This window comes from Cupressus sempervirens, chromosome 4, assembly GCF_028749045.1.
Source record: "Cupressus sempervirens isolate cs-2001-9-10 chromosome 4, ASM2874904v1, whole genome shotgun sequence".
NCBI classification, from domain to species: Eukaryota; Viridiplantae; Streptophyta; class Pinopsida; order Cupressales; family Cupressaceae; genus Cupressus; species Cupressus sempervirens.
The window spans coordinates 490,119,027-490,144,375 of record NC_143121.1 but is presented as its reverse complement, the minus strand read 5'-3'; the positions used below and the strand labels follow the sequence as shown (position 1 = coordinate 490,144,375).

The following is a 25,349-nucleotide window of genomic DNA, read 5'->3' as shown; positions in this document are numbered from 1 at the left end:
GTACAAGCAGTTGCATGTAACCTCATAATATCTGTTTTAGTTAGACTAGGTCAAAGTTGGTTGAGTTGCTCTCTCTTTTTCCTCCACTTTTTTCTCAACTCTTGTGCCAATATAAAGGAGTGCCCCCTCATTGTAAAATTCATTTTGTGTTGTATGCAAAAAAGCTCTGCCACATTTGTGCAAGCATAACTTTGATTGTGTAGTACGAATTTGGGAGAAAAGTGAATAAAAGAAGCAATTGGATTCAAAGCTTTGACTAAAAGCAATTGTGATATAGCAAATTAGAAGCTTTGACTGTAATTTGTGCTTATTGTCTTTGATTCATGTTATTATTGTGTGTTCAATAATAGAGCATAGTGATTTAAGAAGCAATTGGAGCCGAAGCTTTAACTGGGAGCAGTTGTGGCAATGTATAGAGTAGGAGCTTTGATTGTAGCTTGTATTAGCATCTCAAATTCACGAAAAATAGTTAGAATTCTCTACTTCTGGAAGTCTTTATGCCCAATGGTAGAGGTTATTCTTATAGAATAGGTTAAACAAGGCTTAGAACCAAGCTGGTACGCTTTCAGGTAGCCTTTGAGTTAGTGTTAGTTTATCGGTATCACCGTTTACAAGTTTAGATAGAAGTGTAGTTTGAGGTTTCATCTTTCCCATTATTCGCTCTATGGGTAAGTGGATTCTTTCTTGAAAGCTAAGAGGAAAGAATATTTGTAACACCTCTTACAAAATCTCTCAACTTCTTGCTTACTTTGAGTTGATCCAAGGAATAGGGAGAAGGGGGAGCCTCCTCTTTAATGTAGGAGAGACTTTGTCTCACACACTGTGGCTGGTCATCCTATTTTGCGACTGGAATTTTACCCAAAACTATTGGTTGCAAAGTATCCATCCAACACATTCTATATAAGCACATGAGAGTGACCCCACACAAAGCGAATTCTTATGCAATCAAGTTGAAGCAATCATGCAGCATCACTAGCATCGCTGGAATAAGATGACTACCCCATTGCATCTCCTTGCATTTTCCTTATCTCCTAGGTACTGTAGTGAGGAAGTACTTGGTATGCCAGGAAGAGTTGCACCATTTGCGGATGATGAGGTTGCTGAGGGGTGCCACAAAGCTCTTACAAGTGTCTTCCCATTGGAAGAAATGCATGAAAAAGTGAGGGCATTATTTGGGCTGTTTGCTTTGGAGTTAAAGCATTCTCCATTTGCATTAAACGACCAAAATAGAATGGGAGCTATCACATGGTGGTACATGTAAGGTAAACCTTTCGAGCATCTTCAACCTCTTGCAATCAAGGTCCTTTTAGAAGTAAGTTTTTAATTTTGTTTTGTTTGAAACTTTTATGTCTACACTTGCATTCTAGAATTTAGTGTTTCACATATACTTTAAAATTAATTTGCTTTTCATTTGTATGTTTTGTGACAACTATCTAGGTTGCTAGTTCTTCTACTCCTGAAAGGAATTCGAGTACATACTCCTTTATCCATTCCGTAAAGCGCAACTGATTGGGCGCGAAGAAAGTTGAGGACTTGGTCTTTGTCCACAACAACTTGCATCTTTTGCCATGTAAGAATGATCATTACAAGGGAGGGGAAACAAAGCTTTGGGATATAGCCCCTGAGTGTGGATTTGAATGCAAAACTTCATGATCTTACTATAGTCGGAGATTGTGATGATGATAGCGTGGCGCGTGGTGCATCGAGCTTAAGTGGAACCATGTTTGGTTCAAATGATTTTTCAGCAGTTGGAGATGATGACAAGAATGTGGATTTTCTTGCGAATCCTTATGATTCAGACTTTGATGCATATTAGTTGATTGAATCTTCAATCATTAACTAAGTTTTTATTTTGTATGACCTATTTGAACTTATTGTCTAAGACTAAACTTTAATGTTGGACAAGCACATATTGATATATCATATGAATTTTGAAATATCTTGATTTTTGATAAAAGGTTAATTATCAGTCATACTATTAAATGATTTTTTTTTTGTATATTTCTTGCATTTCTTTGAATATTAAAGAAATATTTTATATGTAAAATTATGGATGTATATATATATACATATATATACCATATATACCGCATTTGCATCCATTTTTTTCTTCCTCGCATCTCGTATTCGCTTCCGGAATCCACATCCGAATTGGTAACTTAAATGCTATCAGTAAGACATAATTGACCATTATACTAAATGTAGCAATATTATTTTAGTACCTGCCCTTAATGGTTAATTTACTAACTACATCAAGTTTTTCCTTAAATGTGACAAATTTGTCTAGGCTAAATAATTTGGAAAGAAATTCTACAGTATGATCCTTAGTTGGAACATAGCATATCATCATTGGTCCATCTTCTACAAGTTGGCATATAAAATGACAATGAAACAACACTCATGAAAGACAGGATTTGTGGCAAGTTTTAGTACCCTTTGATTGTCATAAAACAAGGGTGAAGGGCTTGCTTTAGACATTTTCAGGTTAGAAAGCATCCATTAAAATCAAACTGTCTCATATGTTGCTTCCTCAATTCTATGTATATATTTAGGAGAGAACCACCTGTTGCTTTTTACTGACCATGTGATTGTAGGCAAACAAATATTATAAACATATCCAGACATTGACTTCTTGTCATCAACAAAACGCGCCCAATGTAATTTTGTGAACACAACCACCCTCTGATCTTTGGTATTGAAGTACATTGCTAAAGTCAGGTGCCCCTTGAATGCTTCGCAGTACTTGCTTTACTGCAACCCAGTGTTTTACCTTTGGGGAAGTCATGAAATGAGGAATGTAACTCAAAACATACTAAACCAAGTCTAGTGCCTTTAAAGTACATAAGGCTGCCTACTAGTTGTGTTGAAGTTGACTCATTGATCATCTTTGAGTCTCATTTGGCTGAAAGCTTCAGCCCTTTCTCAATAGGTTTAGATGAGATTTTTCATTCTATTGTTATCAACTTGTCTAGTAAACTCCTAACATATTTAGACTAGGAAATAAAAATACTACCGTCTGCCAAACCTTGATACCCGTGCAATAATGAAGACCTAAGGCTTTCACATCAAAATCCCAACACAAATTGAGTTTGATTTTGTCAAGCAAATGTGCCCCACTACTTGTAATGATAATATCATCCACATATATGGTGAGAAGGTTGATATCATTAGCCATAGTTTTGACATATAAATTAGGATCTAAAGAACTTCTTTGAAACGCTTGCTCATCCAAATGCTGGTCAATCTTTATGTACCATGCCTTTGGCGTGGCCATAAAGAGCCTTCATTAGTTTGCATATATGGTGCCCTTTTCCTTCGACTTGAAAACCTTGAAATTGTGTCATGTATAGTTCTCCCTCCAAATTGCCAATTGAGGAAGGCACTTCTTAATGTCCATTTGATGGACTTCTAGCCAAACTTAGCTACCGTGCCTAGAACTAGATGGATGGTACTCATCTTTATTTGTAGGAGCAAAGGTCTCCTCATAGTCTATTCCTTATCTTTGCAAGAATCCTTTAGCCAATGGGTTTTATCACTGTGGGGAGATTTGAAAGGAGCTATTTCCCATATAGATTTACCTTTTGCCTTTGGATAAGTCTGGGGCTCATAAACAATCTAAATGTTAGCCATAAGAGCAAGGTTCATTATATCATGCTTACTCTTACCCTTGGGCAAGCATCCCTTAACCAATTCATCATTTTGAACATCACTAGTGATCGACCGCTTAGGGTGCAATGCAGAAACACTTCCATCCAAATCAGCAGAATCACAATGACTTGGGTTGCCTTGAACCATATCATTTAGACATTTATCTAGGTTGTCTTGAGGAAATTATCCGGTATTGGTACTTGCCTAGGAGATTCCACAAGTTTGGAACTGTCATCAGAATCCTCCCGTTAGGTAAAATCAAATGGAAGCTGAATAGTCAAATGTAAAGCCCTCAAAGGCTGATCTTTTGTATCATTGATGGGAGAAGAGAGCTGAAAATGCCCACCATCATCAATGACTACATCCTTGCTGAATGTTAGGCGATCAATGATCACATCAATCAGCCTATAGGCTTTATGATTGTCACTCTACGTTGTAAACTTTAACTTTTTGACTTTTCGGTCAAGTTTGGTCTTCTTGGCATTTGGAGTCTCAACATATGTCGTAGAATCAATGCCTTAAGATGGCTGATTAGTGGTTTCCTCTCAGACCATGCTTCCTTTGGTGCCTTTATTATGACCTGTGTTAGAGACTTGTTGAGAAGGTACATTGTAGTGTAAACTGCCTTAGCCCAAAATTTCTTGGGAAAATTCTTGTTCTCCAACAAATAGTGGGCAATTTCCATAATACTATGGTTCCTCCCCTTGGCTACACCATCAAGTTGAGGGTATAGGGTATGGTGAATTGAAGTTCAGAACAAAATTTAGTGAATTTATTAGAATAGGACTCATACCCTTTATTAGACCAAAGAGTGATGATTGGACATACTGACTGTTTCCTACTAAGGATTTAAACTTCAGAAATTCATTATGCACATCTGATTTTGACTTGAGGAAAAACACCCACATATTCCTATTGAAGTCGTCAGCAAACAAAAGAAAATACCTGGCACCAATGATCGATGCAATATTCATTGGTTCACAGACATCTGCATGAACTAGGTGAAGGACCTTGATGCCCTCCTCTCCAAGCTTGGCCTTTCAAAAATGGAGTTATATGTTGCTTCCTTGTTTGGTAAGATCCACAAACTCCTTGTATCTACTGCTGGATCAATAGGTAAACCTTCTGCTATTCTCGAGCCAGAGAGATTATACAGGTTGAGTGCCCATAATGCTGATGCCCAAGAGTACTGATAGAAAATGAACTCTTTGCAACCAATACATGTTGCCGATCCTCTCTAGTATCCTCGAGCCAATAGAACCCATTATCTTTGATGCCAACTGTAATGAATTCCTTGGACTCCTTGTCAACAATACTACACTTATGTATATTAAAAATGACGTCCAACTTGGGCCAGCAGCGCATAATTAGACTCAATGATACTAAATTGAGCTCCATGTCCATAACAAAACCATACATTGAGATAAAAGAGATATCTCCCTTGAGAAGTTATCTGAACACTCCCTTTTTCAACCACTGTATACTCTTCACCACCACCTAAGGTTACTTAATTAGAGACGGCCTTACGCTACATGAATTGATCTCTCCTGTTTGTAAAATAACAAGAACTACTGGTTTTTTGGCCATGAATTCATTCAAGACTTGACTTGTCTGAATGCTCGCAAGCCTTCTATTGAGGCCCTCCTTGGTTGGATTTTTTATCATGCAATCGGATTTTGTAGAACTTCTTCATATGACCACGATTACCACAATAGAGACATGTGATAGATTTCAAATTCATTGGGGAATAATTAGGTTTGCCTTGTTCTTTTTGCTGAGTGGACATGCCTTTGCCTCTTGTCCTACACTTACCGAGTCATTGCTACTAGCAAACTGCTTTTTACATCTGTTCTGCTGCTAGTTGTAGCACTAATCATTTACCTTCAGGTCAAGATTGGTAAATGTGATAATTAGAGTCTATGAAATGCTCACAGGATTGTGGTAATGTTTTCACTATGATGACAGCAATATATTCTTATTCCATCTTGCGATCAATGGCCTCTAGTTTAATGGGAATGTCTTTGATTTTCATCAAATGACCCTGCAAAGACATTTTCGCGTCCATCATGATTGAGAACAACATATTTATAAGGAAGAAGGGATTGCCTTTATCTAACCATTAGCGCAGAGATTGCAGATAACTTGCACAAACGAACTTTTGGAAGCATCTCATCTATGGTAGATAAATTGATGAGCACAGCGGTTCCACAGTTACTGTCAGTGAACTTGTTCTAGTCTCTACCCGCAACAGTTAAATGAGTTGATTTACCAAGTAAAATCTGGTCAAGACACTTGTACTTGAAGAAGATGAGCATCCCTGTTTACAGGTGTTGTAATTTTTGCCATTAAGCTTCCTGCTGTCTTGCAACATGATCTTGGGTAATAAAGCCATCCCTTCTGCTATCTGAAATCATGGAAGAAGAAAACTGCAGCTGAATTGAAAAGTTTTAAGAAAAAAATTGAAAACCCAAATACCTCTGATTTTTACTGAAAAAAAACCTGACAAAAAGTCAGGGAGACTAAGACCCATGATTTTGTGAAAACATTATTGAACAATCTTCAAACTCACTTTTAAGTCAAAAAATGGTAAAAATCTCCTGCAAAACAACAGCATGATTTCCTGGGAAAATTGTTAAACCCTAGTTGGTCCACAAAATACCATAGTTTTTGAAAAAAAAAATGCAAAAATCCCTTCCAGCTCTTTAAATACTGTCAGGTGAGCAGAAAGAAAGCCCTCGATTTGATCAGAAACACCTGTCTTGGTGTTTCAAGTAGGAAATGCAGAAAAAACAATAGAGTTGCGGGGTGTTTTTTTGCAAAAACTGTTAGTTGCGAGAGTGATAGATAGTGCAATGTGGCCAAACCCTGATTGTGTCGCCCAGACACATAGAAACAAATGCAGATGGAGCTACAAATTTGTAAAAAAAAATTGTTAAAAAAATCCTTTAGACAATTATGTCTTTTAGATACCTAAAACTTTACTGTACAACTCAGCAAAGCAAACTAAACTGAAAGAAACAAGGAAAGTAACTAAATACTATCTAAAAGACATAATTGACCATTATACCAAATATAACAATATTATTCTAATGACTTTCACATTCACTGCATGAAACAAGCTGGTATCTTAATCTTCTCCCGAAGAGAACTTGTTCAATTATGCAGAGTAAACAGTGAATGGAAGCATATCATACAACAATACAACATAATAAAATAAGATAATATTATGGCCAAAAAGATATATTATTTATTCTAGAATGTAATGTTTACAATCAATGTTACCTTATAACTATGAAGTACATGGTGGTTTGTTAAGATTACCAACTGTCGGCAACTACCAACAACTACTAGGAAACAAATGTCATTACACTATCAACTATAACATTATCAATGATTATTGATGAACATGGCACAACTCCTGACTACAATTTTTTTTTTAACAATGTCAGTTCCCAAGAAAAGCCTGAAGATACATGTTCCAGGCAAGATGAATAGTATTTGTTCAAAACTCCCATTCAGAGTGATGTCATGCTTCACTTCATGGCTTTCTTTTTCTCTGTCAGATTTTTTAGTACACCTTTAGTGACACATACACATTTCAGATATACTGTTTTTATGATACATCTATGTTTAAAGCAAACAGATTTCCACAATCCATGAATATTGTATTAATTTCTGGGGAAGATTGTGTGAGAGTTTTTTCATCAACGTTTCGGATCATACTGTATGATCCATCATCAGGATGCCACTGAGTCACTGAGTCACATCTATGTTTATTACTTGCTATCGAGCTCAGCAAGTTCCCCTTTTCTTAATTTTGCAGAACTTTATAAGATGGTGTGTGCATCTAATGAAACCACTTTGGACATAAGAATTCCTGCTGTTATGCTGCCAAAGACTGCAGGCGCAAGCTTGGAGCAGAATCTGTTGAGAGGTGCAGCAGGTATGTTCTTCAACATTATTTATAGCAAGAAAACATCAGAAAATTTAGTATACATATATTTTCTGGTTGTATTTGTTGAAACTGTATATTAGGAGAACTTGTTCTAAAAGTCACATTACAGAAAACAGCACTATATTGGAGATATAGAAGCAGAATGTAGGATTGTTTCTTTTTTTTGTTAAGTATGCCAAGAGTGTACTAGTTTTTTCAAACAGTAACCGATCTTTATTTTATTTGAAGTAGAACATTCTATGATATTCACATTGTATTTAATTATTTCGTGCATAATAGTCGCTACATAGTAGTCAAGATTCATCTTTATTATTCGCAATATGCAATGTTTCCATGTTAGTCATAAGCATCTTATGTTCATCATTTATGGAATATCTCGCTTGTAAGGTATGGCGGTAGTGCTGTAATTTGTATTTGCCAAAGTCATTATGGAACTTTAACTTGTAAGGACTTGCATATAAGTAAATATTAAAATACATAAATACAATTACTTGTACATATAATAAGCCTACGTTAAATTTAATTTACTCAAATATATAAATAGACACATTGATGTTACATTTTGTCATAGTGTCAAGTACATAAGCTCAAACATAAATAAACTATAAGGAAACAAGTATCTATACAAGAGACCATATGGCTGAACACAGTGATGACCCAATATATATAGCTGATGATAATCACAACAAAAGCTCTTGATATTCCTAAGTCCACAAAATGCTTTTCTTAATCTGTTTCTTCTTCCTCAAATTTATTCACTAATTTTTAAATTTTTGATTTCAGTTGGAGTAGTGATTTATTCACCTGATCGCCCCTTGGTAGATATAGCAGAAGTTTTCCTGTGGCTTATGGCTGTCAGTACTATTTTGTGTGCATCCTTCTGGTCAGCATGGAGTGCTCGGGAGGTGGCTAATGAGCACTACAAGTCATTGAAGGTAAATGCAAATTATGAAATACCTTTAAGTGTTATTAGCAAGGCATATGTATAGAAATGCAAATAGTTATTATATGTTTGTTAATCTTTGATTCATTATTACCAAGCAATTTTGGAATGCTTTGTTCCTGGACAAAGAAGGACTTTGTTCTGAATGCTCTATTTTGTATCATAAAGTATTTCTTTTCCTCTGTATAGGATGATCCAGATGCTTTTGTTGTGGAGGAAAGTAGTGGGGATAAGGGTGTGGTTGATATCAACACAACCTCTGCAATTCTTTTTGTTGTGATAGCATCTTGCTTTCTAGTTCTCATATACAAATGCATGTCAGAGTGGTTTCTTGAACTTTTGGTGGTGATCTTTTGCATTGGGGGCGTTGAGGTGGGTTATCTATGGCTTGTATATTGTTTTTTGTTAAAAGAACAATATATTCTTCGAAGCAAATGATTAAATGCTCTACACATTTATAACATCAAATTTGTTTTAGTTGGTGGATTTTGGTTTAATTAATTAAATGTGGTGAAGTTTCTTTATTTTAGATTTACAAAAATTATAGTAGCTATTTTCTGGTGTTGGACTTCTTCTGGGTATTTTCCATATTGTGTGGTGGAAGGTTTATGTTTAATCATAACATCTAAATTAGCCATTGGCATTGCAGACTTTGCATGGAAAATTGAATCTTATCCTTTAGGCTAAAACGGATTATGTAGATTTCATTTTGCCAGAAATTGCCTCAAATGAAAGTGAATACAAACTAATTATCACAAATTGTATGCCAATATTTAAATCAGGTTTGATTTAATGCAATCTTATTTTGAAGTTCTAGCAAAAGTTCCTGTAATGTCCCCTATTTGGGACACTAAGAAATTAAGGAAAAGTTAATGTAATATCAACTAATGAGAACATAATATAAATAATTAAGAAGGGGTCAATTTAATATTTTAAAGTGGACCAAGGTGGTGAAAGGAGGAATAAAACCAAAAGACAGAAGGCAACTTCAGAGTTATTGTTGAGAATTAAAAGAGGGAGTCTCATTCATTTTCAGCTATGCTTGGATTTGAGATTGATTTTCTGTTTTCTCTTTGGAGAACTTTGAGAAGCTGCTAGCTTTCTCTTGTTGAAGCATTTGTAGAGCATTTTGGCTTTTGTAGAACATTTGACAGGATGGAAGGACATCACATGTGACCATGGCATCTAAATCAGATTTGGCAACTTCATTCCAGTCATTCAGAATCTCTTTTAGGATGTTAGCTTCTTGACTTAAAGAGGTAATCAGGTCATGTAGCATTTCTTTAATACCCCTGATATGTTCAAGGACTATGATCTGTAATGGCTTGTACTCCTTTGGAAATGACTTTCTCTCATCCAAGACTTCGCAACTTCCACTATGCTTTTCTCCTTTGGTCTTTGAGACACAACAATTGAATGTTGTTGAATTACCTCGTTTAAGCGAACAACCTTCTTTCTTGAGCTGATTTTTCTTTTCCCCTAATTCATGATCGCTCTGACACATTAGCAAGTGGGTCTTGAGCAACCTATAATTAACCCAGTCGTGACTGTTTCCCAACTTCTACTCTGGTGAATTTGTAATCAAAACGGGTATGTTTTTCAACTCGCTAATTCAGCAATGACTCAACAACTTCTACAAAGTCTTTTTAGAATCAACTATGATTCTAGAAACAATTTAATTTTTCAAAGATTTAGACTTAGATTTCTTTATAGGAAGGTTATTAGTGGGTACCACAACCTTTCTTCTTTTCTTTGTAATCTTACTCAACCATGCAGGCAAGCTGAAACTTTCATTTGTGGAAGTAGGTACAGTGGAGACCATTGGCATTGATCTTGATTGTATCTCCATTGTAACTATAAGCATAAATTAGTTTGCACAGCTGAATTCATGGGTGCATGATAAGAAGATTTTGTCATGAACAACTCAAAGCCAGTCATAGAAGTGTCAAGTTTGGAAACTTGACCCTCTGTGAAGATTGGAAAATCCTCAAATACACTTCTAAGATTTTTCGTGTTTGCTCAACTGCTAGAATAGAGGGCGGTGCCGAAGATATAGGGAGTACAAATGTATTTACTTCCGATGATGGAATAGGAGGTGTGAAGACCATAGAGAATGAATCCACATCATCATCAATTGTACCTAAAAAAAGGTGCCTCTTGCATAGATGGTCCATAAGTTTGTGCAAGTCTTGGAGGAGATATGATCATGACTTCTTCTTCCTCTTCATCCTCTTTATTCTTCTTCTGATTCTTGAACTTGTGCAGATTTTTGAGATGTTTTGAATACTTTTTAGGGATTTCTTCACATCGGAGGAGGATGCACCATCTTTATCCACAACTTCTAATTGCGACTTCCCCCAAACGTACCAAAACTTCCACAATCAAAACCCAACTTTGGATTTACTCTTTTGAGACCTTTGATCTTCAACCATTTGTTGATGTTTGCTAAAATGGATTGAAATTGACCAAGGATAGAGGTGCCTTCCTTTTGTTGCCATTGTATGGGAAAAAGACTTATTTTGTCAAAACCAGCACGATGATATTCTAGATCAAGAACATTACCATCATCTTCAATTTAAAAATTAGATGGAATTTCAAGCATATTCAAATCAACAACCTGTTGCAAAGTTAGCTTGCAATAGTGCATCTTCATAATATCCAACTTTGTTTGCATATCAATCCAATGTCTTCTATGCGATGAACATGAGTGAATATCCTCTTAATTCTTGAATTCATTTCACGATAATGAAAGTCATATTTGGCTTTGAATTTCTTCAATGTGATCGGCTGAAGTTCTGTTTCCATAACCTTAGCTTTATAAACTAAATTGATCGTATAATGACCATTTGCCAAAGGCTTAGCAGAGGTGATACCAAAACCTGGCCTATGTAGAATGCTTTGATCACATTGTACCACCATGAGCTGTCTGGCCAACTCCATTAGAATGATTCTGTCAGTGACATACCTAGGTAAAGTATAAGGTTCTCCTTTGAAATATCCAACTCTTAAATAGGTAAAGGTTGGAAATTGAAGGAATATGCAACCATATTGATTAACCTTATCCCAAACCTTATCAGACACTCTTTTGACAAACAACTGTCTATCAAACAAACATTGAAAATATCCAAAGAATGCACCCTGAACTCTTCTATAATGGTATTTACTATTAGTTAAGAGTACTCTGATAGTAGTATTTTCCAAACTGGAATTTGAAGACGATCTCCTTTGGTTGAAAGTGCAGAAAAGATCCCATAGTAGCAACAATACAAACAAGATAGGAATTCATGTAAAATGGTGCTGATGTTCCTACATTGAGCAATTGTTCACAAAGTGTAGTGCTGATAAGTTCCCCCCAAAAGATATGTTCCTTATTATCAAGGATTTGGAAAATGAACTTATACATCGATGGTTCAAAATCATTAGAATCCTTGAGACCACATATCCTGCTGAGAAGGAAATTAGGTCTTTGCATTCCGTTTTGAAACTAGATTTGTGAATAGTTTTAGGCCACCTTGAGAAGTTGTTGCTCTTGGAGTCCAACCAGTATGAATTAACATACCTCTTGAGGAAGAGATTTCAAGACATTTCATGCAGAGATCTAGTGTTTTCATGCAAAAACCTGATTTTTCAAGGGCAAGTGCATGTATCGCTTTTGCTCTTGGAAGCAAAAATGTGGTTTCAAGATGCAATAACAAGGAATGAGAGCCCAAATGCACTCTTGGAGTGCTATTGCATGTTTTAAAAACATGTCTTTTGCCTTCTTTCAAATCAAACACACTCTTGGAGTGTGTATGCATGTTTCGAAAATATGTAATATTGGTCAAAATGTGGTCTTGGGATACAAGAGCACTTTTTAAAACATGTAAATGTGCTAGCCTTTGTTGAAAGCACTCTTAGAGTGCATATGCATGTTTTGAAAATATGCAATATGCTTGACTCATTCTTTGGACGTCATTGCATGTTTTAAATCAAAGGTATTTACATGCTTTTAATTCAAAAGCTCACTCTCGAGATGCGTTTGCATATTTTAAAATATGCAAATGAGTCTAATGTTAAATTTGCACAACTTAAGAGATTTAAATAAGCACATGTTTATTTAATTTTTGATAAAAATATACTTATTAGGCTGTAAATATTTACACTGTATGTTTTATCATAGAGTATGCAAATATTATTTAAAAAGTAATAAATACTAGCTTATTTCAATTTAAAACTCAAAAATTAAAATAAATAAACTATATAGTTTATATAATCACTTATGTGAAAAATCAAAAAGTAACTCAACTTAAAAGCAAAATATAAAGTGCTCTAAAGCATAGTTATGGGACTCGGACTCGCCTCTGACTCAAGTCACAATCCAACTCGGATTCGGACTTGGTGATCGGACTTGGCCAGGACTCGACAAAGACTCGGAAAATCAAAAAACCCATGAAATACAAAGATTTTTAAGAATTTAAAGATATTTTCATGCATAATTTAGTCAATTAACATCAATTACACAATAATTGAGATAAATAGAAGCTACTTAACACTCATACACAATTTTGTATAGATCACAAAAGTATAACAACAAATTTCTGAAAGATAAAAACTGAATAACATAATATAAAGTTAAACATAGTCACTTTCAAATGTCTACAATATATGAAATCCATGGAATCAAAAGTTGAAAACATATATCAAAATATCAGCTAGAGTGTAGAAGACTAAGGTTCATAATAGCCTATGCCCTCCTATGAATATGCCTAAGATAAGTCATGGAAGACTCAGAGATTGAGAAATATGTTTGTTATAGCTTATGTGTGCATTGTAGACAACAACATGGCTCTCAAGTATGTCTATCAATTTGCTTGGTGAAACACAACTTTTAACACTAAAAGTCTTTTAATAATAATTATAGTTGGCTTACAAATTTTTGCCAAGAAAATGATCAAGGACATAGCCATCAACACATATACACGAAAGTCTAAAAGTTCATAACTTTATGTACAACACTAGAGAGCTCTAACATTCATGAACAGGTAAGTCTAAAAAAAAAAAAAAACTCATATACACCATTATAGAATTCGAACACAAATATATGTAAATCTGAAAATATTTGTACAACATTATTGAACTCTACAATGCTGAAAGCGACTTCTTCATAATGAAACCCAGATAGTAACCAATATTGGCAAAGAGTCTTCATTTTGGGTAACTATCCTTCATTTTGAGATGTAGGAATATTCAACTATGTAATTTTCTATAACTTGGTTAACGGAATTTGAAGATTTAAACATTAAGTTTCCTATAATATTCAAGATTTTCAGACATAATTTTGAAAATTTAAGATTTAAGATTCAATCCTTAATATATTCCTGACATACCACAACATCATTTTCAGAATTAATATACACTGGAAAAAAACAACTTCCAGAAATCTCTATCTTTTTAAATTAAAAAAAAAAAATAAAAGAAAAAAAATAAAAGAAAAAAAATAAAAAATTAGGAGAGTCCTGGGGTCGGGACTTGGCGAGTCCACGTGGACTTTGCCAGGACTCTCAAAGGACAGACACCAAAGGAGAAAAGCATAGTGGAAGTTGCGAAGTCTTGGATGAGAGAAGTCATTTCCAAAGGAGTACAAGCCATTACAGATCATATTCCTTGAACATATCAGGGGTATTAAAGAAATGCTACATGACATGATTACCTCTTTAAGTCAAGAAGCTAACATCCTAAAAGAGATTCTGAATGACTGGAATGAAGTTGCCAAATTTGATTTAGATGCCATGGTCACATGTGATGTCCTTCCATCCTATCAAATGTTCGACAAAAGCCAAAATGCTCTACAAATGCTTCAACAAGAGAAAGCTGGCAGCTTCTCAAAGTTCTCCGAAGAGAAAACAGAAAATCAATCTCAAATCCAAGCATAGCTGAAAATGAATGAGACTCCCTCTTTTAATGCTCAACAATAACTCGCAAAGGCCATTTGCCTTGGAAAGGCCGCCTCTGCCTTGGACTCGCAAAGTCCCAAAACACTGCTCTATAGTTACTTTTCAAGTAACTTAAAAACATAACATAAAGTGTACTTAAGTTATATTTTTAAAAAAGTGAATGTCAACTTCAAAATATAACATGATTTTTAAAATCATGCAGTAGCACCTGGAGTGTCCACCTTTTGAGCACTGAAATGGTCATATCTTTTGACTGCCAACTTCTATTGAGGTCTAAAATAGACCAAATCGAAGGGAAAACTGTTATGTGCCCACTTTTGAAAGAATGTAATAAATATCTCATGATATTAAATCTATTAGTACGAGATAACAATTAAGTAATTTTAAATTAAACTTATCTATTAACAAATGCAATTAGTGCTAATAAAAAAGAAATAACAATATAGAACTCGGGGACACGTCCCCCCATTTTGCCCAATGTCTCGGAGACTTGGATGCACCAGGGACTTGGGGACTCTGTCCCCTCATCACCAGCAACGCCAACAAATTTCACTAGCTCCGCCGAGGATGGGGGACGTTTTGATGTTGACTATTGTTTGATTAAACTATTTATTCAATGTTCGATGTTCCAATTCACTCGAATGTTCAAGTATTTACTCTTTTACATCTTTATATCTTATATTGCAACACATCTTTTCATAACTAGCATTTAAAGTACCATATATATACAAACCCCATCCTGTCCCCTGCCACTGTCCCCCGCCGTCCCCAAATTAAGACCCTTTTGTCCCCCCGTCTTGGAAACTTGTCCCCCTGTTTTGCTGTCCGCCCGTTCCCCAGGGTGGTGTAACTATGTAAATAAATTATTCTTATTATGACTTCATTATATTTTACAACAACAATATAGATTCTAATAGGTATCTAATATTATAGTATAATCTATTTTATAACTATTATAATATAAAGTAAAATAATCATTAATAAGAGTCATTCAAAGGTACCGAGTTAAAGAGACGAATTAGATGAAGAACATTATATGCTATTGAGTCCAATCGAAAGTAATACTAATTAGGCAATCAATTTTTAATAGACTCGATAATGAAAAGAATAGATTATGGTTAAGTTATAGTAATGGACATAGTTAAGAAGGGATATAAAACACGTCTATGCCTCTTCATTTAATCAAAGACCCTTATATAAGAGCCATTCACATCATTTAAGAAAGGAGGAAGGGAGGAGTGGAGAATGCATAGATATCATTTGGGGAGATACATCTTCCAGAGATTTTTAATTAGCCAAGAGACGATGATGACTAACAACCGGAAATAAAAAATGGGAAATGTAAGAGGGGATTACACTTGATATTGAATCCCATGTTAAGAAGAATCTCGATCAGAAATTACAAGACAGTCAAACCAAATCTGGAAAGACATATCGCAGATACTTACCATACTGGAAAACATTAACAATTAATATATGTGGTCAATGGATACAAAAGTACTTGCTGGGAGAATATAGATATAAAGGATTTCATCCAGAACAATAATAGGGAGAGGATCATTCCACCCTGGGATAGCTATGCAGGCAATGAACTCAACAAGGAATCTGTTAGAAAGAGCACAGATGCAAAAGACTGAACACATAATGATTATGATCTCAGGTATAGAAGGGCACAAGAAAATACTGCCTTTCATCAATTTGTACAAACTCCTAGACAGGCAAAGAACACATTAGACCTTCGATTAAATGGAAATATTTTTTATAGTCTATGAGAAGCTGAGATATTCAATCATTGACTATTTCTTATAATCAATGATTGAATGGACATTTTATCCAACCAGCATTAAAGATGAAAGTCAGCTAATTAAGAAATGACATTTATAAAAGAGGAACCAGCGGGTTAAGTAGCAAGTGTATCTATCCGGCAAATAATAATAGTGAATATACTCAGACACCTTAATCCCATGTTAATTTACACCTCAGTAAGAGAAAGAATTAGCCAATAAATGGCCTGGAACCATTCTATTATTTCTATTAGTGAGAAATCTTATAATGTATTTCATGTCAGACATTGGTATTAATACTATACCATTTTGCATATATATACAAAATTTCGTATGAGTAATACATCTTGTAGAGAATATGCCTTTCAATTATTTAGACTAGGAGCAAGTGATTGATGAGTAAGAAGGCAATTGTCCCTATTTTTCCATGTTAGATGAGAGGGGACATTACAAAAATCAAAAGCAATGTTTTGAACAAAACCAAAAGACCAAAAGCTAACAAACACACTCAAACAAAGAGGAAAAGGACGTTGAATGCTTCAAAAATCAAGCATAAGATCGACAAATAGAAAAACAAAAAACACTTGACGAAAGCCTTCATTAAAAGAATTTGTTACGTGAATTGGATTTGATTGATCGATCAACATTAACCAATTGAATAACAAATTCAACTCTGAGAAATGCAAAACTGGTTTGAAAAAATTTCGTACTGTTACCTGCATTTTGTCACCACAAAATGTAGGACAACAATTGGTTTGTCTGGGGAATGTTTCTCGTATGTTCTTGAAAACAATGAATGACATAGAATGTAGTTCTCTAAGTGCCTTTATCCACTCTATTGGGCAATAGAGTTAGTCAACAAAAGAAAAAGAAAAAGAAAAACCTATGACCTGAAACTTCATGTGCAAGAAGTACTTATCTGATAATAATTGAAAGTAATGTTTTAGATGTTATCCACTGTCAGGCAATGGTATTTGTGTTCCATCACAATATCCAGGCCAAATACTGTTTTTGCCTACAATTTGATGAATTGTGAAAGATCCTCACCAAAGAGAATCAAAATTGCCACACATTCCTTTTGGTTCTCGCCTTTTGTCCTAGAGTAGAACAATATCACCAACTTGAAATTCTCTGTACTTGGCATTCTTATCAAAAAGAACTTTACTTGTTGCTGATGAGCAACAAGTGTTTCAACCACTTCTTTCCTTCGCTCTTCTAACTGTTGAAGAAACATAGTCCTTTTATTCAGTGCATCTGAATAAGTTTCATATTCGATGGCTTGTACTAAATTGAGAGCAGGAAGCTCTAATGTTATTGGAATCTCAACATTGATCTCATATAAGAACTGAAAATTAGACATTCCAATTGCTTGTTTTGGAGTAATCCGATCCACCCACAAAGCGTCAAACAAAGCCTTGTGCTAGGTTCTTTGATTCGACTCAACCAACTTCTTAATGATAGTCACTAAATTTGTGTTGCTTGATTCTGCTTGCCCATTGCGTTGTGAATAGTAATCAGATGCATGTGCCTAAGTAATTTTGCGATTGAAACTAAATTCAATGATCTCCTTGGAAGAGAAAACAACTGCATTATTTGAAACAATCTTATTCAGAATAACAAAACGTGAAATGATGTTCTTCTTCAGAAAGTCACAAATTATTTCAGATGTAGAACCCTTCACTGGACTTGCCTCGACCCACTTAGTGAAGTAACCTATTGTTGCTAAGATGTGTATGACCCCTGCTTGACGATCGATTAATAGTACCAATGAAATAAATTCCTCATTGTTGAAATAGTTCATCGATCACGACTGGCTTTGATGGAAGAGTAGCATATTTTTGCTTGCCAACAACTTGCTTACACAATTCTCATTGCTTCACCCACTGATAAGCATCTTGAAAAAGTGTGGGCCAATATTACTGTTCTCTCAAAATCTTATATGCAGTGACAGGTGTTGAGAAGTGTCCACCACATGCTTGATTATGAACAGAATCCAGAAGTCGTACTTGCTGACTTTTATCAACACATCTAAGCAATGTTCCATCCATTGCACGCTTGTAAAGTCCATTTTCCCAAAGAATGAAACTAGAAGCTTTTAACTTGAGAGTCCTTCGTTCTTTGTATGTCAAATGTGGAGGACAATCGCCATAGCTCAATTAGTATGCCATATCAAAGTACCAATCATCTGTAGTGCTAACTAGCAAAACAATAGGAAGAGAGGAATAATTCTGATCTTCTACTTGCAAGGGTTCATTTTCAGCCATAACCTGATAGAGTCCTTTACTGCGAATTTTGTAGGTCGTTTCTCCATATCATACTCCTAAATCATAGCTATCAAATTTTCTCTTTTAGTACCAAAATCTTGCTGAGTCAGAATAGTCTTGACAGTAGTATCTGGAACTAGAGCAATAATATGAGAATTCAAAGTATAGAACCTTAAATGCTTTACTGCTTTCACAACAGCATAAGCATGTTTCTCAATTTGACTATATTTCAGCTCATTTGCCTTCAAAGGACAACTCATGAACGAAATTGGTGAGTCAATCCCTTCATCATTTTTCTGCATTAGAATAGCAGAAAGATTATGTTATGAATCATAACTTTACATGATGAAGCTTTTTCGTATAATTAGGACATACCAACACTGTAGCATGTGCTATAGAATCCTTGATTTTCGCAAATGCTTTTCTTCCTTCTTGGTTCCAATGGAAAGCATTCGTTCCTTTCATCATTTCAACAATATGACGAGTCTGTTCAACAAAACTTGGTACAAGCCTTCTCAGAAAATTCAACTTTCTAAAGAAAGAACGAATTGTGGTTTTGCTTGATGGTAAAGATAAACTTTGTATTGCTTATACCCTTTTTGGATCAATCTTAATGCCTTTTTTCACATAATATGTCTTGAAAGCTTACCCTCCATCAGACCAAAAACTGATTTTTTTGGTATTCAAAGACATGCTATGTTGTCTGCATATTTCTAGGACTTGTCGGAGATGAAAGAAACAATCTTGACTTTTTTTTGGAGTAAACAATCAAATTATCTAAGTATACAACAATGTTGTCATTGATCAGACTATCAAAAGGAAGATCCATTAGTTGTTGAAAAGTTGCTCCAGCATTGATAAGACCAAACGACATTCGCCTATATGCAAAAGTTCCCCATCGGGTAGTAAATGCTGTCTTATACTGATCATCTTCATGAACCTCAGTTTGATTGTAATCTGAAAAGCCATCTAACATAGATAACATTTCAGAACCAATAACAGCTTGCAATACTTGGTCCATGACAGGTAGTGGATAATTATCCTTAAGAGGCGCCTGACTGAGATTACGAAAATCCACACATGCGAATTTCTCCATTCGTCTTTCTAACAAGAACTATATTAGCTACCCAGGACGAATAATGAATGGGAAAAATAATACCTGCTTCAAGCATCTTTTGAATTTCAGCCAAAATGGTACTTGAAATGTTGGGATTGTATTGCCTTTGCTTTTGGCGGAAAGGAACTGCGACAAACTTAAGAGGAATATCATGTTGTACTTCTTTTGGGTGAAAAGGCCTAAGATCTTCATAAGAAGAAGCGAAAACATCTTTGTATTCATTTAGCAAGCTGATAAATTTTTTCTTTTCTTCCTCTGTGCACCAATTGCCAATGTTAACTAGCTTTGGATCTTCTTCAATTCCAGTGTTGTATTTCTCATACTGTTCCAAAGATCTCGTCCTTGTCTTTTGTTTTTCCTTAATATATCTATCATGCTTGTCAAAAAGCTTTTCCAAAGAAATCAAACCCTTGCGAATCTAATTTCCTTTCAGCTGAATAACTTCATGACTAGTTTCAGGATCTATCTCATAAATTACTTCATTTGAGGCATTTTCACTTTCATCAAAGTACATCTCATCAAAACCCTCATTTCAAGAAAATTGATGATTTGAGTATCATCGATGAACACTTGCCAATGCTCACAATTATTTGGAATACTTGGTCGATAAACCAATTGTATTTCATATATGTTTTCTTCAAATTCTTGATGAGGAAGTAACAAGGTTGTTGAAACAGCCAGTGAATCAGCCCTGTCATTTAGTTCTCTAGGAATTACTGAAATATTGAAAGCATTAGACAACTTGATATAATCCCAAGCTAAATCATGGTAATGTCTAAGTCGATAATTTTTTGCTTCATATTGATCGTTGACATGACATACTACCAACTTAGCATCTCCCTTTACATGCAAATTTTGAATTCTTTGAGCTTGTGTCATGTTCAACCCCAATATCAAGGCTTCACATTCAGCCATGTTATTGGCATTAGGAAATTGCAATTACAAACAAAAAGGGAAAAATTCACCTTCAGGTGAAATAAACACAATTCTATCACCGGATCTCATAGAAGCACAACTTCCATGAAATTCCATAAACCAAACAGCAGTAGAACTACTTGAACTTGCTTCACAATTGTTAAGAATGATTTCCCCTTAAAGAGAACTAGTGGAATCACTTTCGGAAAAAAATTCTTCTTTCTTAAAACAATCCATAGGATCATCTTCAAGAATAACTCCTTCCTTAGGAATAACATCTTCTTCTATGGTTTCAATAGCATCAACAAATCTTTTAGTGTCTAATAGTAATGAAGAACTTTCAGAATCAGTCCAGTCCTTAGCAAATTTAGATATCTCATTTGCATGTGGGTAGTCGTTACCCTTTTCGGCTGACTCACAAAGAATTTGAGCATGTGGGTCATTGGATTTGACTACTACATACTTTGTTTTTCTTTCAGGGTACAACTTCTGCATAACACCTTTAATTGGTATTCTAGCTTCAGTCATTACCATATTGAGTTCTCCTACATCTTTGCAAAAATTGTGGCCAAGTAACAGACCATAGGAGGCTGGTACATCTGCAAATAAAACGGTCTCTTGATCTTTTTGTCTGGGAAAGACGCAAAGGCAAACTGAGCATCTTTGATTTTCCCTTTCAAAGCCACTTGTTTGTTTTCCATAGAATAATAGCTACCAAAAGACTTAGTTAAAGTCAACCCTAAAGCATCTGCAACCTTGGCTGGCATAACATTATTAGAGGCACAGGAATCTATAACACAATTGCTTAACTTGAAACCATTGATCAGTAAGGAAAGATAGAAAGGTTCAATTTTTGCTGGAATTGAGGATGGAATGGTAACTAGGTTATTTGGCATATATTTATATTCAGGGGCAACCAAATTAGTTTGGGTAGGCTGGGATTCTTTGATAAATTTTTTAAGTCTATCCAGCTGATCCGGATAGGCTTTTAGATATTCTACCTCAGACATCTGAATTTTAGTCTTCTTAGCATGATCTATGATATCAAAAGCTTGGCAAGAATTTGCTAAAGAAGAATTGAAATTATCAGCCTGGGTTTTAATACTAGTATTAGGCACACTAGATTTCAAAATACTAGATGCAGGAATAGTTTGATCAGCACTTACTTGGTTTCTAGCTGGATCATTAGGTAGGCTAGGTAATGTTGTTCCCCTCTAGCCCATTCTTGCTGTTGAGCCAACTTGGTTTGTGAACGTGTCATAACCGCATAAGCTTGTGCAAAATCAATTTCACGATCTTCATCATTGTATCGTACATACCCAATAGTAGAGTCGCCAACTACTTGATGATCATCATGATATAGAGCAGCAGTATCCTTGGAAGGATATTCATCTTCATTATCATTCATTGGATCTGCTTCAAAGTAACTAGTAGTTGTATTACTTGGTGGTGCTTCAAGCGGAGGTCTCTCTGGAGGAGGAAGCTTATTCTGATTTTTAGCTACATAATTATTTGTAGCATTAGGATATGGTTGCCTTGGAATATCCTTGTATGGTGCTGCAAATGAGCTTTGAGATATTTGGTTTTTGAGTGCGAGAAGCTCATTTGCTAACTTTTGAACTAGTGCATTAGATGTACCCGATGAAGAAGATTCCAGAAAGGAATTGTTCTTAAATCGGTTGGAATCTTTACGAATTTTTGCTGCAAGTATTAGATCATCTTTAATTTCAGTGGCCAGAGATTGTGTAAGAGCCAATGTTGTAGGAGCAACTCTTCTCAATAAAAAGATGAGGAGGGAGGAAGACATAGTTGGCGACTGTCATAATTGGTGTGTGCAGTCTCAAAAGGCTAGTGATGAAAAGATGAGGAGGGGAAATTTTTCTTCCAAGGTTCAAGATGGTCATGTCATAAAAGTTGACATGCAAACAAGTTCTGATCAAGCTGAAAATGATCTATTTGTGTCTCAAGGTCATGAACTTGAGTACACTTTGCACAAATGTTCTACTTTGGAGCTTGAAAAGGAATTTCTCATAAAAAATAAAGATTTTTCCAAGTTAGAAGTTTTTGAGTAGTATGTGGAGGTAGGCAGTGTAGTTATGTCAAATCACATGAGCAAAATTTTCGTGATTATCTTGAATTGCTAGTAATTGATGAACCAATTAAGCAAGATGCACTTGGCAAGATGAATCCAAAATTTGTTCGATCAAGAAGATGTCGAATCCGACATCTTGCTTGGTTGGAGGGTAGCGGAAAACTAGACATTCCACATATACCTGAACTTGAAAATACTTTTCAAGAAGAAGTCAAAGAAGTTTTGATGGAGCAGTTTCAATTGATGGACCTATCATGGAGAAGTGATACACATGATTCATTTCAAAAGGGTAAATTCTTCCATCTCTTCAAAGAGGTGTTACATTAGGCACTGACATCATTGCTCCAGTTGTTCATGTTCCATCAATATGAAGTTGCTTGTGAACATGCAAGGCACCACAAGCTGCTGAAAAAATTTAGCTATTTTGTTGAGCCAGTAAATGGTTTCATCTCAAAATTTGCATTTTTGGCTAGTTTTTATTAGGTAGATTTTTCTTTGTTTTTAATAAGTGCGGTTGCACATATTGTTTTATTAGATTTGCTTTGCTTTGCTTTAGTTGAGTTAGATTAGTTTTTGGTTTTGATCGCTTGATTATATAACCCAATGGAGTGGATGAAGGCACTTAGAGAACTCGATTCTATGTCACTCTTTGTTACCAAGAAGAAACGAGTATCTTTCTACAAACAAAGCCAATTGTTGTCCTGCATTTTGTCAACACAAAATATAGATAACAATACAAAACTTTTTCAACTTAGTTTCGTTTTTCTCTGTGTTGATTCATTATTTAATTCGTCGATACTTATCAATCAGTCGACTCCAATTCATATAATGAACTCGTTTCCTGAATGCTTTCGTCAAGTCCTTTTAGGTTTTCTATTTGGTGAGCCTATGCTTGATTTTTGAAGCCTTCAACTTCGTTTGTGTGTTTGTTTGCTTTTGGTCTTTTAGTTTTGTTCAAACCTTTCCTTTCAGTTTTCCCTTCGATTCAGTGTATCTTAGGGCTTATTCAAGTTTGATAGTCAAAAGATATGACCATTTAAGTGCCCAAAAAGCGTTACCTCGAGATGCAATTGCATATTTTAAAATGTCATGTTTTATTTTAATGTTGACATTCACTTTTAAAAAAATATAACATAAATTGACTTTATGTTATGTTTTTAAGTTATTTTATCAGTTAATTGACTATAGAGCACTCTATGTTATATTTTCATGTTGAGTTGATTTTTTAATTTCTCACTTAAGTGACTTTATTAACTATATAGTTTGATTTAAATTTTTGAGTTATGTTTTAATTTAAAATATCTAAGTAAATATTACTTTTTGAATGATATTTGCACATAGTAATTAAACTATATAGTATAAGTATTATTTTTTACCCAATTAAGTAATATTTCCTCAGATCAATTAAACATGTGCTTAGTTGGTCATTTAAGTTATGTAAATGCAACTTTTAACTTATCTACATGTAAATATGTAATGGACCTCCAAGAGTGCGTTTTGCACTAAAATCCTTCTTTAAATGTAATTGCATGTCGAGACCACGTTTTTGTTTCCCAAGAGCAAAACGCCCATGCTCATGCCCTTGAAGAACACGTTTTTGCTTGAAAACTCCGTGGTGTGAAATCTTTTTAACTAGGGGCGTTTTCCCATTTTCATGCATTCCCATGCATTTGGCGTCCAAATATATGCAAAAAATGTTTCATTTCATGGCATTATGAAGCCATGTTTTGGAGAGAAATGCCTAGATGTGGGCATTTTGAGCTCATGTTTTTGATCAAAGGGAGGTTGTTTTGGGGTATCTGTCCTTATTATTGCTGTTTATGATCACTTTTTTGCTATTCCATGGCAAAAATAATCCATGTAATGGCAGGTTTAGATCACGTTTTTGAAAAATAACGTCCCAAGAACTTGGTTTATTACAAAAACGTTGGTATTTTGGGAGATTGTAGGGTACATTTTTAGCATTCCTGTCCGTAAACATCTCATCTCTTAGTCATTTTGGATTCATCATTCTCAAGGTTGAAAGAGTCAAGTTAGTGGTTTGTGGATTCGAATTTGGAGGAGAATTTGTCTTCAAACCTATCAGTTTTCCTATTTTGGCTCTTTGATCTATAAGTAGTTAGGCATTTTCAACTTTGCTCATCAATTAATGCTTATCTTGCTATTTCCATTTATATTTTGGTTCATTCTTGTACATTTGTCCAAATGTATGCCATGTAAATTGAAAATTCTCATTAAATTAGATGAAAACATTCATTTTCAAGTGTTTGGAATTTCCCCAAATTCCAATTTCGAATTTGCATAGGAAAGTAGCTTGGTATTTGCCATGTTTGAGTCAAAAACCAAAGGTATGTTTTTGTTTTATGCTTGGTTTTTGTTTGTTGCTTGTTGCTATTTTGTTTTTTGAAAAACTTAAGGTTCTTTCCCAAGAATTCACAATCGTTCTTCACCATTTGAACAACACATGCCAGAGCATGTTGCATCCATTCCTTTGATATGCACTTACAATCCGAGAGCAATTACATGTAGTTTTATCCTCTACCTGTGTTTACATGTAATCTCACTCTCCATCCATAATTACATGTAATCTCATCCTGTGAACCTAATTACATGTTTATATCAAGTGACAATTACATGTAAATCACTTAACATGTAATTGCATCTGGAGAATCCGACTTTGGTAGAAGGTCACTCTTTA

General features: G+C 34.9%; 1 protein-coding gene across 2 annotated transcripts in view; it reads left to right on the top strand.

Moving 5' to 3' along the window:
- SPPL2 (SIGNAL PEPTIDE PEPTIDASE-LIKE 2) overlaps positions 1-25,349 on the top strand; it is a 261,784-nt gene that overhangs the window by 53,473 nt on the left and 182,962 nt on the right. The window contains exons 4-6 of one of the 2 annotated variants that reach the window (XM_089825622.1): positions 7,472-7,591; positions 8,387-8,538; positions 8,736-8,918. In XM_089825622.1, the coding sequence (XP_089681748.1) occupies positions 7,472-7,591; positions 8,387-8,538; positions 8,736-8,918 (455 nt within the window). The remainder of the gene's footprint in view (positions 1-7,471; positions 7,592-8,386; positions 8,539-8,735; positions 8,919-25,349) is intronic. The other variant, XM_089825624.1, reaches the window with a different exon arrangement.